This window comes from Sander vitreus, chromosome 2 (genome assembly GCF_031162955.1).
Source record: "Sander vitreus isolate 19-12246 chromosome 2, sanVit1, whole genome shotgun sequence".
Taxonomy (NCBI): Eukaryota; Metazoa; Chordata; class Actinopteri; order Perciformes; family Percidae; genus Sander; species Sander vitreus.
The window spans coordinates 22,657,749-22,675,809 of record NC_135856.1 but is presented as its reverse complement, the minus strand read 5'-3'; the positions used below and the strand labels follow the sequence as shown (position 1 = coordinate 22,675,809).

Genomic DNA, 18,061 nt, shown 5'->3' with positions numbered 1-18,061 from the left:
ACGCAGGAGGACACACTCTTTACACATGCTTTACAGTCTTTTTCCTGTTTTGTTTTTTTGTTTTAGGAAGGGCGTTGCCTGTGTTTTTCCGCATAAAGTAAGACCCTTTCACTAGCCCCGTCTGTTTCATTTAGAGGTCAGCCAGAGGCGGCCTGTGGTAGACTACAAGAGTCTCAGGGGCGAAACGTTATAATCCAAAATCCTAAATGATAGTTGCATATTTAATTTTTAGGGATTTGATTGTAGCTTTAAAAAAAGCACTGGATTTAAATATCAAAAAAACAAAAACATATAGCAAATCCTTCAAACCATCTCTACCTCTCTACAGGTGCATACAGGCGTTCACCCCAAAAAAGGGCATGTGAAAGTGCTCTCGTTCTTTTATTTCCTCCTCTCCCAGGGGACAATTTCCCCCATCCGCCTCACCCCTCCACCCCTCTGCTCCACCCTGCCAACACCAACACACCCTCATCCCAGTGGAAAACAAGTGTCTTCTGAAGACAGGGGCGGGGGCCCACCTCCAACCTGCCCCAGTCGAGCCACATGAAGCACTTGGACTGCGGCCAGGGGAAGTGGGCAGGAAGGAGCTAGGGGTCTGCAGCGGGGGGGGGGAATAGGGTGGGGTGTTTTTTTTTGGAAGGGAGTGGGGTCCGAGCTAGTGGGTGACTTTCTCTTGGGTTGAAAAAAGGGCTCTTTGAGTGCAGTTTGCTCAGCTGCACTAGGCAGCGCTCCACACACATCATGAAGGGTAACTTGAGCCAATGCGCCACCATCTTGCACCCCACTCCCCCCTCTCTCCCTCTCTTGTAATGAAAAACAAAAACAAGGCGTTCCCCGAATACTCTGCTCCCCCAAGAAAAAGCCGTTTTTACTGACTTATTCATCACAGGCCACACCTGTATGCTCACCACATATTTTACCTGGCATTGGCATGCAGAGGATACAAAATGTGCACAGATGCACTTTCACCACCCAAATGTGTGAGGATTGGTCTGGGCTGACATTAGAGAGTGGTATCAATTTTCTCATCTACAATATCAAACTATTCCTTTAAAAAAAAAATAATAATTGGAAATGAGAATGTATGTACTGTACATGTCTGGATTAGGATTGGGTACCGAAACCCAGTTCCACTATGGAACCGGTTCCTACGCAACTGGTAGTACTCAGACCAGATTAGAACGCAAATTTTGGTTCCTCATTTCGGTTCCACTTAATGTGTCGACTGAAATATTTTCCCTCTGTCGCTCTGAAACGGACGTAAAAATATCACCCTTTCTCTGTAGTCTACCGTCAGCTATCTACCGTAAATGTAGGCTACTTTTGAATGCCATATTTTCCCTCTGGACTCACCAAAACGGACGTAAAAGCATATTAACCACCCCGAGCCGAGGAAACTGAACGCAGTCGATATATTTGTGAGTACAGTATCCCGGGGATCTTGCACTTCCTGCAGCACGAATGGGCCCGTTTCAAAGTAGAGAGAGCACAGTGGGAGGTGGAGCGGGCTGAATTACAGGTGAAAACCACTACATTTGATGTATACACGTTATATATTAGTGTCACTACCTGGGCATTGCGCTGCTCCTTTCTAGTAATTTGCGTTTCTGTATTTGATTGTTCTGGTTACTAGGCTAGCTTGTTAGCTATGGCTCAGGAGCTAAAGGAGCTGCAGCGCCCCCTGACCCGACTGCACGACAACTGTTTGCGACCTCTTTACTGTGACTGAAACCACTGAACTTGCTTGTTGCCTTTAGGAGTTGCAGAACAGGCGTTAGAGAAGGCTTATAGTAAAAAAATAAGTGTAATTAAATGACCTACTGGAAGCTACATTTATTAGCAAAATATTGAATGTATAGCGCTAAAACGTTGTGTAGAAACACACAACGGCTACCTGCCTACTTACAGCTAGCTAAACGTATAACGTTAGCACCCCACCTTAATTTTTTATTGCATTTTACCTCTAAACCCACAAAAAAGATGGAAAGGTAGTAGCTACACTTCTTCTTAAGTGCTCTGATATCTTGAGAGCTGTCAGTGCAGACAGCTTACAACACATAAGCGACTTTGGAATCAGTATGTCTTGTTTATGAATCTTATTATACAGGCCTCTTGGACACCATCTGAGAGAGTTTTCTCCTGTGCAGGACATGCCATAAGTCAGGAGAGGTGTCGTATCTTGCCAGAGAAGGCAAACATGGTCATTTTTTCTGCAAAATAACTGCTAAAGTTTGAAGCTGGTTTAGTTAGTATACCAACTCAACATTTATTTAGTTTTTACTTGTTAATAGTGTAACTGTTATTTATTGTTAAATGATTGTAGTTGTGTTAAGTTGTTTTTGTATGTCACATGAAACCAATTTCAAATGTGAAAACTCAACCAAAATGTAAGAAATACCACTTCTCTCCATTAATCCAAACTGTAGCTGTTTTGAATTGATGTCCCCCTAACTCTTATGTAATTCCTGATAACGATCCACTTCAACGTCTGTCAGTTTCAACAAGTCTGGGCTGATCCTCTCTTTGTCTTGAGCCATGCATTAAATGCTACACTTCTTCATTCTATCTGTCTAATTGTGACTGCCTACGGGGGAAAAAGCTTCACCTTTCTGATGCATATCAATAAGACAAGACCTGGTTTAACCTGGCAGTGTGTCCCTGACAGCCCCCCCCCAGCAGCACATGTTCCCCTGCCGCGAGACACGCTTCAAGAGCGCACAGCCGATTTTAGAGCGGGGTTAGGACCCTCCCTCCCTCACTCACTCACTCACTCACACACTCACATTTGTTATTCCTACTCACGCTATGTTTATAAGATTGCCTCAAACAGCCATGCAAAGTGTGGCACCAGATGAACCTGAACGTTGGGTCCACGAAGGAGAGCAGACAGTTTGCTCCGCCTGGCTCCACGTGGTTCTGAATCACATCAAATTTTCCAATTTGTCTGGGTTGAAAATACGACAGTCTTTGATATTCCAGTCATGCAACATGTAATGTGTGAGTATTGGTGTGGTGTCCTACTTGTTTGTGTCGACAAGTTCAAACATGCAAAAGTCAGGGTTTCAATGTTCGGGGGACATATCACACAATACTTTGTGAGTGTGAGTGTGTGTGTGTGTGTGTGTGTGTGTGTGTGTGTGTGTGTGTGTGTGTGTGTGTGTGTGTGTGTGTACTGTGTTAGTGCTATTGTTTTTCAAGCAAACTTCTCAACAACAAAAAACATTTGATACTGTGCATTATGATGGCGTAACAGCAGCCTTTAAGGCTCTAAAACGTTTTTGTGGCTTTGCTAAAAACGAAAATTGCTAAAACTACAAAAACAAAACAGTCTGCAACTTCTCTGCAGCATATAGTAAACCTGCAATTTGATCTGCTCTGAAGGCACGTCTGCAGGGAAATGACCACCTGACCGTTCTCACGTGCAGAGTACCACGGGACGATTTGTGTCTGATCTCTGGCCTTTCCTCCCCCCTCCTCCTCCTCCTTCTCCACCAAGGGCTCAGTGCCAAAACAAAGCAAAGACAGGGGAGAAAAAAAGGAACCTTTTGCTCAGAAAGCTGCACGCTGCTGAAACTGGAACAAGCTATACTGCTGACTTACGCTCCAAGGTTACAGAGTACAGACCAGGCCTTTATCACAGATCTGCTCACAATGTGGGCCTTGGAAGGAGAACAACAGTCAAATATCTTGTTTTGCTGCTCAACTCAAAGGCGAGCAGTGTATCTGCAGCAGCCTGTGTATGTCTGATGGATGCATAACAAAGTACATTTATGTATGCTGCACCAAACCACGGCCAGTTTTCACATTGTCCACACATACACATAATGGTTCACACACACACTGCCCTGGTGACAGCAGTGTCCAAGGACCGCCCGGGCTCTGGAACTGGAGCTTGATCAGTACACAAAGAGCTGCAGGGCCTGAGAAGGCACGCCAGTGCAAACAACAGGCCTTCACCCCTCACTCACTGCACTGTTTAATGAGCCTGCTGCAGCCCAGCGCATTCCTCAACCCATACGCACAGGACTGAGTGGCGTGTCTGGCAAGGAGCCAAAGGCGCTAAACTGAGGTCAAAAGTCATCAGAAACACCGCTGCAATGTTTCCTCTCACTGCCAGAGCTGACTCGGTTTGTTCCCTTTTGGGTTTAAAGAAAAGAAAATGCGATACCTGGCCTCTGGTGTTGTTTTGACTTGAGCCCACAAGACACCAGCATGAAGGATTCACTGCCTTCTCTGCTCATCTTTAGGCAGGCACAATAGCAAATCATGTATATGCTATGTATTAATTTGGAGGGTTGGTCATTTGACATTTTCAAAATAAAGAGGATCTAAATTTTATAGTTTCGACCACCTTTTTTTATCAGTTGTTACTTGCTGCAATCTGGAAACATGGCAAGATCACTTAAATGAAGTCTGACCTACTGTATTTGCCATAGTGTACTAGGGGTGGTACGGTTCATGAAAAAACATCTGCACCGCTCGGCCCGCTTGTCTCGGTTTGGAGCGTGTGTGTGCCGTACGGTTCGACGCATGCGCAATGTAGCCTCGTGCCCGTCAGGTGCCCGTATGTGACCTCAGACAGTGTGTTTCCCTTTCGCGAGAAAGAAGAGGTGTGGACAAGTTCCCAACAAAACGTACAGCTAAAGACCTTGCAAAACATTTCAGACCGTCCTGCCAACCTGTATACATTTTAACATCAATGTACTACGTTTTTTCACTCTAAATTCACTGAAGCGGCTGCAGTTTAGATCCTGTCGGGTCTCTGCAGCAGGCGGGGCTGCTCAGTTCTCCCCGCGACTGACGCGCGCGCACACATTTTTGTATGAGCTACACTGAAGTTGGCAGTTTGATAAACTTTAAAAGTTATTTCAATTGATATTCTGTAATATTTCAATCTTCATGTGCTAAAAAGGCACATAAGTTCCTGTAGATGGCAATACACATTCTCCTTTTTTGCCAAATAAATGAAAAGCATGTTGAAATCATCAATGTCTTCCCTCTTGCTGTATCAACATCTCACCTAGCTTTCCTCAGAGATGGTCCCAATAATGTGCTTAAAGTCAAGTCAAATTCAGTTTGTGCATGATTACATTATATAACTATATCATTATTTAATACTGTACCCTACATTGTGGATAATTAAGCTATATATCATATGCTGAAGTATATTTCCGGAGTGTTAAAGATTAAAAGAAAAAATAACAAGAACCGTACAGAACCGAAAACCGTGACCCTAAAACCGTGATGCGAACCGAACCGTGGGTTTTGTGAACCATACCACCCCTATAGTGTACACAGTTTTCCTCTGCAATCAGGGATTATTACCGACATTTTGGATGTGCTCACTTAAATAAAGTAAGTTAGTTAATAATTTGCCTTTGTTTCTCTATTGATCCTGCAGGTCTAGTCTGTATGAACATCTGGCTGCTTGATTTCCTGTTGACCCCATAATGCTTCTTTTTAATGATGTTACCGTGTTTCTCCATATCAGCAATTAACTTGGTGAGTAGAATCTTACTATTACTGATATAAATGATGGCCAAAACTACAAAAATGAGACTCAAGTTGTAATAAACTAGAATTATACTTTTGGTTTCTTCATATCCCTTAAAAAAAAACGCCATATTGTTTGTTCATCCAGTACTGACAATCATTTAATAACACTGGTGGTACCCTTTCATTAGTCTATATCCTTCGCGATTGCTCCGGTGCTGCAGGAAATTCCGCCGGGTGCATGTATTTTCCGTTTCCTTCCGCTTTCTTTGTGTTGGAATTTTAAATTCGGTGGATTTATGAGGACTATTGTTGACTGCACCTCAGATCTCTGCATGGTAAATTTAGACAGCTAGCGGAGTTTAGCACCGCCCATGACGATTCTGATTGGTTTAAAGAAATGCCATTAAACCAGAGCATGTTTTCCTCCCATCCCCGAATATTATGTGGAGTAGCCAGACCCTCCTTCAGCGTGATTTGGAGGAGGGTCTGGCAATGCGAGACTACACTTTCACATGTTAAATAGCTTATTTTGTAGAACATTTATTTAAAACCTTGCTTTATCAGTGTTCTTCTTAACTTTTGAGTAGGATACAAAAAAGTACACCAAAACTTTCCTAAAGCAAAAAAGTTATGCATCAGCCCCCTTTTACAGTGTGGCTCTGCTATGTAAAGTGAAAGTAAGGGCTGCGTTGCGTGAGTGTGGATCACCCTGTTTAGGTGATGGAATTTGGGGTTGCCAGTAGAGTGGCTCCACATCTGGCTGGCAGGTTCCTAGGGAGTACGAGGCCAGATGGAGGGATTCTTGAGGTGGTGAGGGACCCTAACATTAATCCCAGCCGACCAACACACACACACACACACACACACACACACACACACACACACACACACACACACACACACACACACACACACACACACACACACACACACACACACACACACACACACACACACACACACACACACACACACACACACACACACACACACACACACTGGGCCTTTCAGCTGCCCTTCATCAGCCTCCCTGTCACCCTCCAGGCCCTGCCCTTAGCATGTTTACATTTAAATGAGATCTGATGTGCTGTCTCTGGAAAACAAGTGGGCAGAAAAATTAAGCAGCTCATGTGAAACCGGCAGAGTGGTAGGCCACGCTGCCCACGTCAGGAAGACAAGAGACACCCAGGGAGAAATGATAGGCTTTCATCACCCTGATATGAAATGTCAGTCGTCTGGGTTGAGCTTTATTTGTTTTCTGTCATCGAGGCGCCACACCCACCCTCTGTGTGCAGTGACAACTGCCAGGCGAGACAGACGGATACAAGTCCTCCATAAACACATTCTCCTGATGGCAGGAACATGGAGCTCGCTCTCACATGACTCTGCTCTCACACGCAAGCAGCAAACAGAAACTTAAATGCACCAGCAACAACAGAGGAACAGAGGGAGGGGCCTGGCTACTTCACAACTCGTGGAATTACACTAAAGAAAGAGCTCTGCGTGCTTTACTGGTGATTAAACAACAGGAAACTACAGAATTAGGCAGTTTGTTGTTCACTCGTAGTATTTCCACAAAACAAACTGGAATTTCCACTGGGTGTGCTAGGGAATGCCTAGTAATTAGATTCATTTTTTGCGTGTACTGAAACGAGCATGGATCATTACAAAATCCCTTCCTCAGCACAGCCAGCTTACACTGGTGTTAACAGAGAAACAGATGTCAAATAGAATTTAAAGAGGAGAGCATGTGAGCAAACAGAGCGAGGGGTTGGAGTAAAGAACGAGTATCCTGTGCATCTCCGAATCATTTCAACACAATGTCAAATGACAGACCTGGACATTAATTGCCTTCCGCTGCGTGCATTGAAAAGTACATCTGCAAATGTCGGACTGACTAGCAGAGACAAGTTCAGCGAGCTCAATAAACACATTCCCCTGACACGGGGAGAGCTCTGGTTTTCTAATGAATCCTCATCAATGATCAACACACAGGAATCTAGTGGCATGAGAGACGATTCCAACTTCCATGTTTTCTGTAAAGGTTTGGCTGTTTACTTCTGGAACGAAGGTTGTAGATCAGTTGGGTGGGGTCTTGTTTGAGGATTTGGGCCCACCTAAAAGGCCACAAGATAAATCTAAGGAGTTGTTGACAGGACAGTTGACAAGGAGTCATTTTGGGGGCCACAAGCCAAGAAGGTTACAAACTGCTGTTGTAGAACATAAAAACAACTAAACTAGAGAGAATAGAGGAGAGTCTAAAGCAGATGAATGACAGACTGCCTGCAGCTCTAATCCACTCTATCAATGCATTATCAAACAAATATTCGCTTGTGACTCCCTGCTTGCCAAAACAAACCGAGCAGCACCCAACGCAGATGCGGCTGCAGAGCATTCTAGTAATATTCGGCCTGCTGTGTTTTGTGACCCCCATCCACCGACAGACTCCCCCGTTAACCGCCTCGGTTACTTAACTCCACATTCCAGCGTATGTGTGCACACTCTGCTGACCTAAATTTCAGGCTGCCTGCTCGACACACACACACAAAGCAGCCACATCCTACGCTGCCTCCCATTCCTCCCTTCGGCAACGCTCAAGAATGTCTTCGCCTCGTCCTCTTCCTCAGGCTGACAAGGGCCTGGGACAAAACCATGAATGGTTCAGTCAACTCACTTTCCTCCCTTCTCTCCTCCTTTTCACTTCCTTCTTGAATTGTTTTTCTTTCTTCTTGTCCTTGAAACCCCCAAAGCTATGCACACACTTGTTAAAGTGCGAGCTACACTGTTGTTTTCATGAGCATCAGCTGCTTTGCGGGAGTGAACCAAGTTTACTGACACAGAAACGTGATGTACCCTGCAGCAACGACACCTGAGAGGGAACAGGGACGTTCTCACCTAAATGTAGGTCTGCGGCAGTCGCTGACACATACTCAAATATCTCTGTGTCAGTGTACAAAAAGCCTGCACAGATCATCCTAACACACTAATCGTCCACAGATAGTATATGTGCAGCCAATCTGCGATTGCTGCCGAGTTTGACCTGAGTAAGCCAAAGAAATTCCACTTGGGACCTCTGCTGCTGACCTCCAGCTGTAGCCTATTTCTTATTCTTTGTCCACATCCAGCCTTTCAACAGTTCCAACCCAGACTGTCCTACAGCTATGTGCACTGACTTCAGTAAATGAATAACAATTTGGACAAACCCAAAGGCTGGCGTAAGGCTGGGTAATATGACAAAATACACCGGGAGAGAATAGAAATGTGTAGGCTAAGCCCTCTAAGATTTTGCCATATTAACGAAGATATCCCTTTAAAATATCTGGTTGTATTTCTCCATAGCAGGGTTTCTTTATGGCAATTATGTTGTATTGTGAATTAATTGGATTTTCAGGACTGTGGTATCAAATTGTTATTTTATCCAGTAGCCAGACACAGACATTCCCATCTGGTTATTTTATCTACAAAACTATATATCACAAAATCCATACATTTAAACCTGAAACGATAAGTAATAAAATATGAATTGGCAACTATTTAGATAATCAATTAATCGTTGCTCTGGGATATTTTGATGGACATTTTTCACGTTTTTTCTCACACTTTACAGGCAAAACAATTAATCAAGAAAATAATCGGCAGACTGATCAATAATGACAATCATTATTAGTTGCAGTCCTACATATATTTATATCAAAATATCAAATTACATAAACCTTGATATAGAGGATTGTATCCGCATGGCAAACCTCAAGCACACTTTAATATCAGTCACTGATTTCATGTTATAGGTGTTGATACAAATTACTACATGGTCTACACATGCCTTAATGATTAGCCCATCTACAGTACATCATTCATTACCTTGGGTCATTAGCTGCCCATGCAAACCTAATGACTCTTGGTCACTACACACACACATGAGAAATATAACCGACAGTGTGACATTTAACCCTTGTGTTTTTCAAAATGTCTATATCAGAAATATGGTTTTCTTTTTAACTACCAAATTTGGATGATTCCATACATCGTGCTTCACAAGTACAACAAAAGATAGGATCTCTACTTTCATTGACTTTTGGATGTTTTATAAAAACAAATTAGCATTTGAAAAAAAAAATGTTTCAAAACCAGACTGAACATTGACATTTACCCTTCTGTAATTATCCTTCTTTTAACATGAGTCTAAATAATTCATAATTTCTGCTTTTTTAACTCAAGAAGTAGGTATAATTTCCTATAAATGAGGTGTACTGACCATGAATTCCAAAAATGAGTGTAAAACTGGTAATAAGTTGGTGTTAGTGGTGTTTATAAATGGTAGTGAAAAGAAGCGTTAAACATAAAAAAAGAGACAAAAACATTGAAAAAAGAGACAAAACTGTCGATGAAAGAGACGAAAACGCCAGAAAACGACAGGACAACAGGTACATGGTCGAATGGAAGACAACACAAGGGTTAGGGAAGTTAAGTACAAATGCCACATGCAATCATGTGAGCATGTGAATGCCACACTAAAACTAAAAAAGCAGGATGTGGACATAATATGGCCTTAACTTCAGTTGCATTCACAATGGCTGTGTAGTTTACAATCCACATTAAAATGAAGATTAACAGGCCTATCAAAGCCTGGCGTCTTCCACATAAACCCAGTTTTGGCAAGAGTACCAGTAAAGAGTGATAAAGACCCTCGGTGAGGAGGTAGCTCTGCCTTTCTCCTCCTTGCTGCCTCAGGTTTCTGCTGACTCAGACACTTTTAGGGGTGAAAAAGGAGAGCCGGACTAAGGAGAAAAACGATAACAGATAAAACAGATGTGGTCTCTGGAGAAAGAAGGAGACAAAAGAGTAGAAGGCAAAGAGGTGAAGTAGCAGGGTTGTGGGATGGCTCTCCCTCCCACCGACACACCGCCATAACTCAAACAGCACTGGCACACACACACACACACACACACACACACACACACACACACACACACACACACACACACACACACACACACAGGAGCTTCACTCGAGGGGAAGAGTTCCTCAAAGCCATATAAGTCATTCATCACAGCTGGGAGTAGAAGACACCGGGAGAGTAAATTTAATTAGAGAGAGGATTAGACCGTGACAAACTGAGTGGCTGCTCCTGTGATCATGAAGTACATGAAAATTTAGAGTTAAGTTCAATAGGTGGCCCATAGTTGCTATACATTATCCACAGTATGATATATATATATATATATATATATATATATATATATATATATATATAGTAAGAAAATACTGTTTGTTGAAATCAATCTGCAAACTTTTGAGCATCATTTCTGAGTGATCTCAGAAATGAAACCGAGAGCATCTGACAGCCATGGGCGGTGTCTGGAAAAGGTAAAAATAGAGATGTAAATCCTTTTTTCAATTAAGGCAGAACGAACATACCAAACATACCGGCCCTACACGCCTGGATTTCCTGTAAACAGGTGATGTGTGGGAAAACAAAACCTCTGTAGTTTTGCAATTTCTTGGTGTTTCTAGAAAAGGAAACTTGTGGCACTGACAAGTCGTCATAGGCGTGATCAAGAGCGGTTAAAGTCAGAAATGGGAAGGAAGCAATGCCAGCGGAGACCAACCACACACGGTAGCATTTGGTTTCACGGAAATGTCAAGCTGATGCTCTGCAGCTCCAGCCTGTGCCAATGCAATGACGAGAGAGAGAGCAGCAAAGTCACCATCGAGACGGTCCATACAGAGCTGTCACAGCTGCACTCAGGCTGCAGCAGATAAGCAGGTTGTGTCAAGACAGACGAACCTGTGGGACGCTGCTGGCACCCACCCAGACGTCTCACTCTGATAGCAGGACACAAATATATGCAGGGTGCCTCTTGACTGGCTGCCAAGGCAGCATTCAGGTTCGTGAGAGACACCTAGTATGCATAAGATCGCTGAACAGCAGCAGTGAGTGAGCCTGATGTCCAGAGGAAATGGAAAAATATAGGCAGAAACACATTTGAAAGCTATCACAATAGACACTGGCCTAAAATTGGCAGATGGCTTGAAAGTAGGGCTGGGTATCGAACCTCAAATAACCTCAGTGTTTGAGCACATTATTTGTGCTATTTACATCACAGTTGAGGCCTCCGGTGACTAAACCCGACATTTATCGGTCACTTTGTCTACCACGTGAACATACAGTACAAGGGTGGCTCTGTGCTGCACCAGCGTGAACCAAACACACCGACACATAACCAAACAAAGACAGTGAGTCAGGGCTCAAACAGCAGCACCTCCCTGGAGTGGCGTCTGAGGGCGTGAGGGAGGTCGAGCTGCTGGAATCGATACTGGGACTGCTGAAGATTAAACAGGTCGGTAGCTCAAACTGGTCGCACACTCATTAAACTGGTTGAACAGGACAGCTGAAGACTTTTGGTTTTCTTATAAGATCAACCGTCACAGAGACCAACCGACTAATAATGTTGGATTCATTCCTTTGACTAGCATACCAGTAGGGTTGGAACTGATACAAGTATGGCTTCAATTACTCTCTTGAATATCTTTTCAGACAATTATTTATTTGGTTTCTGACATGTAAGAAAGTGCTGAAAAAGGCCCATTGAACATATGCGATGTCTTGAAAGTGCTTGTTTCGTTGGGTCGATATGCCCAAAACTAAAACATAGTCAATACACGTGATACAATACTGAGAGATTCTACAAACATACTCACACTTGAGCAGTTGAAACCGGCATTGGTTTTGACGTGTTTGCTTGACAAATGACTGAACACGGGCGTCAAAATTGTTTCAGTTGACTGACCGATTAATAATTTCAGCAATACAGCAGGTATAATGCACTACACATGCTCTGTAGAGGGCCATGCTAAAGCCTAAAGTTACAGCTTCAACATTTAATACTGTGTGTTTGAGTAACGACGCATTACATTGCAAAAGATCACAATGATACCTCGTCACTGCGGTGCCTGTCATTACAAATACGTAGGTGGACATTCTTCTGTACAAAGAGTCATGGGCGCAAAGAAATATAACAGCAGGAAAGTACATTGAAATATGCCTGATGCCTCATTTGTCACCAAGGACAGTGCAGCGTGTCTTGTAACAGACTGATCTCATTAAGTGGCGTATGTATGACACGGCAATTTGTATGCCATTTTGGCTTGTCATCGAGACGCATACTCACTTTTTAGCATGTTTATCAACGCCGTTTTGGCCGGTTCTTCTTTTTCTAAACCCAACCCGCGTGTCACGTTTCCTAAATCCAACCGTAGCTTTCTTCTTTTCCTAAACCCAACCCGTCCGCTGTATACGGCGCTCAAAATGCGTACAGATAACACACCACTTGGCTTAAGAAAGTGGCGTGTATGTTTACGCAAAGTCATGATATCACGTTGCTTGTAAAGTATTTAAACATATTTTGTTTATTTAAGCCCTTACATCAGGGCCAAAACATCAGTGAATAAGTGAGAAACTAGTGGCCATAGTGACGACAAGGGAAGTGAGTAAATTGATTACGGAACACTTTACTGGCACATTTGTCAGTTTGACTGGACGTCACTTTGTTGGTAACCAACCACACCTGTCGTCGGACATGAGGTAACTGTTGTGTCTCAACACCTTTAGTGTGATCAGCCAGGGCCTCCTCTGTCTCACAGGTCAGGGAGGAATATGTCTGCACTTGTTTCTCTCCGCACTACACACATCTATTACTCACTCCCAGACATGTGACTGGCAAACCCCAATCCCTCAACGTGGGTTGACAGTGTGTCACGCACATGCAGTCTAAACACACCCATCTCAGCCTCTGCTCACATGCTTATAGTCACTCAATCAGCTGTTTCCTAAATACTCTCTGGCAGGCAGTTTTTAACAATCAGTTTGGGATGACCTTGATGCAAAAAAAAAAAAAAAAAAAGCATTTTTGCTTTTTCCACCAACCATTCCTTTCTAAAGCAGCTTTGTTGTACCAAAGCGGAGTGTTGCTTCCTGACAACAAACTCCTTTGGATCTGCGAAGTCACTTTCCCTCTTGGTGAAGTCAAATCAGACCAAAAACAGACGTCTGTGCCTTTAATGAGTGGGGATATCAATTCACCACGAGCTGAGAGCTGTACCCCGAAGGGAGGGAAAGAAAGCGGTGTGACGGAGCGAGATGCATGCTGGGGATAGTAGAGTGGGATCAGTGTGTGTGTGTGTGTGTGTGTGTGTGTGTGTGTGTGTGTGTGTGTGTGTGTGTGTGTGTGTGTGTGTGTGTGTGTGTGTTGTCATCTCTGGGCTTCTCAGTTTGGAGCAATGACCCCGCCTCCGTTCAGAGCGTCAGCCTGGGCAGGATTATCACATTACTGACAGGATTCCCTTTCCATACAAGGTAACGAGTTTCATCCATGAAATGGAGACTGATCTGATCAACATGAAGCTGCTCTTTGAAATCAGCTTATTATCCATTTTTAGACATGAGGAATGAATTGATTCAATCTCTTTGAAGATGACCTCTGATACGATCAGGTGCTTTTGACTGAGAGGCAAATATCTTGACATCTACCTGCAGCCAGCAGCCAACATAGTATGTTAGGAACTCAAGGGCGCTTGGCAAAGACACGTACGCAAATCATACAAACGTGAGAGATGCGAGAGGCCAAGAAGCCTCAGGTGTGACCTTACCTGTGTTTCTCCAGCTCGTTGTGCGACGATCTGAAAGGACAAAAGACAAGGGAGGGGTGTCAGGGCAGCGGGTGCTTAAATACTACACACACTTCAAATCACATTAGTAAACGTTTTGATCTAAATGCAAGACAGATGAAAGCCGGAAGTTTGGAAGAGAATGCAGAGTAACAGCAGATCTGAGAAACATTTAGAGGAAAACTGTGTCAAGACATCAAAGAAGGGTGTTGCTTCTTCTCTGCTTCTGCCTTCCTGCCTCCAGGTGACTTTTGGGTTTCTGAATGCTTGAGTTGCTTTAAAATGTTACTACAGAATATTGTAATACTCCAAACAGGCCTTAAGCAAGCAATGTAAAGGCTTGATCACACGTTCTGGAAATAGACATCTAGGACAAGTGTGCAAAAATAGTGTCTATTTTTCAAAATATTTTCCATGTCTGTTTGACATCTGTCAGAGAGTGTGCAGCAGAGGGCAAAAATCACCCTGAGAGAGAGAGTGACCCCTCCCTGCCTGCTCTCACACGCATACAAACAGCATGCACACACACTGCTGTAGTTGCTGCACGCTGGTTGAAAAGCAGCGTGGACATGGGATAAAAACACACTCGGACGTCTGGAGGCCTAGACTCTGCAGAATTCCTCAGCGTGTGGGCTAATCTGAGGAGAGCCTCTGAACAGCGAGGGCACTGCGGTCCATCTGAAACAGGCCCTCTGTTCATGAGGCCGTCATGGATACCACGGCAATAAAAACAAAAACAGCAAACAAAAGGCCAGACTGACAACAAGCCTTTTCAGATTTTTCGCTGTTTAAGGAGCCCTTGTGCTCGTAAAGCAGTGGTTCCCACAGCAGTGCCGAGAAGGCCGAGGCGTCTGTACGGCGACGCTGCTCACTGCACCAAAAAGGGTTACAGTTGACCATACAACTGCGATAATGTGCTGATGCACAAAATCCTCCCATAAGGAGCACAGGATGTTGCACTTTGGCTAATAACTTGGCCTAAAAGGCAGACAAAGAGCTTTATTCCATCATAGAGGAAGTTGTCCTATTCAAATATGCACAAATTGGGGAAACGTCCCAGTCTAGCACAGGGCATGACCAGGAAATCATACGGCAACTTGCAGAGGAAGGGAATGCACACAGACCTGTAATAACAGCCAGTTAACACACACCTTTACATGTTATGTAAAAGAATGGCATGGCATGCAAAAGACTGTCTGATGTCATAAACTTGGCGCTGATGATCAAAGGCCTACATATCAGCCTTATATCACCCTTTTTATGGGATGTAAAACTGCCAAAGTTACTCATCCTCAGAGCTCACCTGCGCTATTTATATTTTTAATTTCATATCAGGTATGACAAAGAGGTGAAGCAGAAAAACTCTCATTGATAAAATTCCAAGTCTTCCTCTTTTTTTGTTGTTTTAATTTAACAACAGTCTGTGAGTAAAAAAAGGAAACTCCACCAGGGTTTCTTCTTTCTGTGTGCAGAAATACTCCCAACTGGTTTTTTTTTAGCATCATTTCAAAACCTGTAATCTGTTTTAACTTGCAGATTTGGTCATGATATCGAACGCTACAACACCAGTTCAAGGTTCTACAAAGCAAAGTATTGTGCTTTTCGAACCAACAGCCAGCTTCTGTTTAACTGAAAATACGGTTTAAGTTCAAACACAAAAAATGTTTTTACTTCACTGCCCCCTGCATCCTGTTGATGCTTAAAAAAAACCTGTTGGAGAGTGTAAAGAGAATTGTGGAATTTGCCCAGAGTGCAGTCACAAGAACAATGAAGAAAGAGCAGGTCTGCTGCACGAAGCCTGGTGGCTGGTGTTTGTCACAGTGTGTGTCTGTTTTAGCCACCACACCTACCTGCCACATCCCCATACACAGCCTCACACACCGATACACAACTGTGTTATTCTGTCAGAGACCGTATCAAAGGAATATGGAGGAGACTGCATTCTCATTTGTAAAAAATGTATACAAAATATCACTTTCAAATTTACAAAAACTACGCCTTGTACAGGAGTGTAATTACAATAATGATACGCAAGTTAACGTGCTGTACGTGCAATGATAACTCTCAGACTCACTACTGAGGAAATCAGGCTCGCTGTGCTTCCCTAAACTAATATTAGCCAACAGGAAAGTTTTTTTTTATTTATCAGATCTTCATGTGCTAGTGTTCTTGGGAATGAAACTGGACACACCATGCAAGTGTTTCTGGTCTACTGTTGCACACCTGGCCAAATAACTCTTGAAATAAATTTTATGTATAGCCTAGGATGTAAAAGTCCATAAATTAGGGTCATGAATCTAAAGAAAAAGGATTCCTGATGAGGGCGTGTCCGACTGGCATAGTGAAGGTGTGTCAACCATGTCGTTAGCAACTAGAGCTGAAAGGATTAATCGCTTAGAATCGATTATTGTAAGAAAATGTATCGTTAACTACTTTATCAATTAACTCATATATGATAGCAAGCAGAATATCTTTGGGTTGTTGTTGGATACAACAAGGGATTTGAAGATGCCACCTGGGATTATATTGGGCATTTTTTTCACTATTCTCTGACATTTTAGAAGCAACACTATTAATAATGAATTACTTAATCGAGAAAAACAACTGGCAGATTAACCAATGATGAAAATAATATATAATAACAGCCCTGTTAGCGACCTTCCCACTGAACAGGCCTTTTAATGTTAGTGATGAAAATTACATGTTAACCTGCATGCTTAGGTTTAAATTACCTTTAACCAGCTGTCAAACTGGTCTAAAAAGCAACGTAGAACAGAAAGTGAAAGTTCAATGTATTCACTTATGTAATTGTATTACTCTGTGCAATTGTATGGCCTTGCAGCAGGGTCTATATTAGATCCAGTCATATGAATGACTCCACGAACTCTGTGTGTGTGTGTGTGTGTGTGTGTGTGTGTGTGTGTGTGTGTGTGTGTGTGTGTGTGTGTGTGTGTGTGTGTCCTTACATGGGACCCCTTGGTAAAGGACTTTCCTTTAACATCAGAGACACACATACAAAACACACTATAACCACATGAAAAAGGCACAGGTTGGAAGCATGACAGCCGTGTGAGACAGGGTACAGAAACGAAAGGTTACATGCATGTCGGGTGTGTTTTCTCTCAGCATCGGGAGTGTTTTTAGATGTGTGAAACAGAGAGAGAAAGAGAGAGAGAGAGAGAGAGAGAGTGGGAGTGGGAGCAGCAGAGTTGACAGTGTACGCGTGGCAGTGTTTATTGGAGAGACCAAAACAGAGAGCCCAGCCCAGGCAGCAGCAGCAGCAGCAGCAGCAGAATAGAGATGGCAGTGTACATGAAAACAACTCCACTATGTGTCTGTGTTTCTATAAGCTGGCACTTTACACAAACAAATAAACAAGCATGACTTATATTTACCTATTGTTCTGAGTTTTTCGGGAAATTGTCGAGGCTTTCGTTTTCTTACTGGAAAAGTCGCTACTGTACGGTAAAACAGACGCATAACCGTGTTCTGCCTCTATTGAGGAAACAAAACAAAATGAATGTTATGATTTACTGTAGTGTCTGCAAGAATAAAAAAGCTGGCAATGAGTCATTCAGGGAAATGGTAAAACATGAAATAGCTATAGAGGCTAAGTGTTTTCAAGAGGAACAAAACGTGATCGATCATCAATGCAATCGCTTCCAATATGTCAATATAGCGCTGGATAGCCTTCGGCAAGATCTATATTGTAAAACAGTCAATGCTACATGACCATTTTATGTGTGTCTGTCATTATGATACTGGCTCATATTCTCGATGTCACTGTTGTTTACTCATTTCCGAAGAGCTAATATAAAAACATACTTCATTCTGATACAACACATTATCTGTATTAGAAAAAAAATCAAACACAGTTCATAAATACATGACACAACGT

At 43.0% G+C, this 18,061-nt stretch overlaps 2 protein-coding genes across 2 annotated transcripts in view; one reads left to right on the top strand and one right to left on the bottom strand.

The window, feature by feature from the left end:
* The window catches only part of LOC144524962 (uncharacterized), a 56,861-nt gene that overhangs the window by 1,487 nt on the left and 37,313 nt on the right, over positions 1-18,061 (top strand). The window contains exon 2 of the mRNA XM_078261462.1: positions 5,402-5,502. Within this exon, the coding sequence (XP_078117588.1) occupies positions 5,464-5,502 (39 nt within the window). The 5' untranslated portion in view covers positions 5,402-5,463. The remainder of the gene's footprint in view (positions 1-5,401; positions 5,503-18,061) is intronic.
* mxd4 (MAX dimerization protein 4) overlaps positions 1-18,061 on the bottom strand; it is a 28,006-nt gene that overhangs the window by 9,493 nt on the left and 452 nt on the right. The window contains exons 2-3 of the mRNA XM_078261484.1: positions 17,559-17,658; positions 14,146-14,175 (exon numbers count right to left, since the gene is read on the bottom strand). Coding sequence (XP_078117610.1) covers positions 14,146-14,175; positions 17,559-17,658 — 130 coding nt within the window. The remainder of the gene's footprint in view (positions 1-14,145; positions 14,176-17,558; positions 17,659-18,061) is intronic.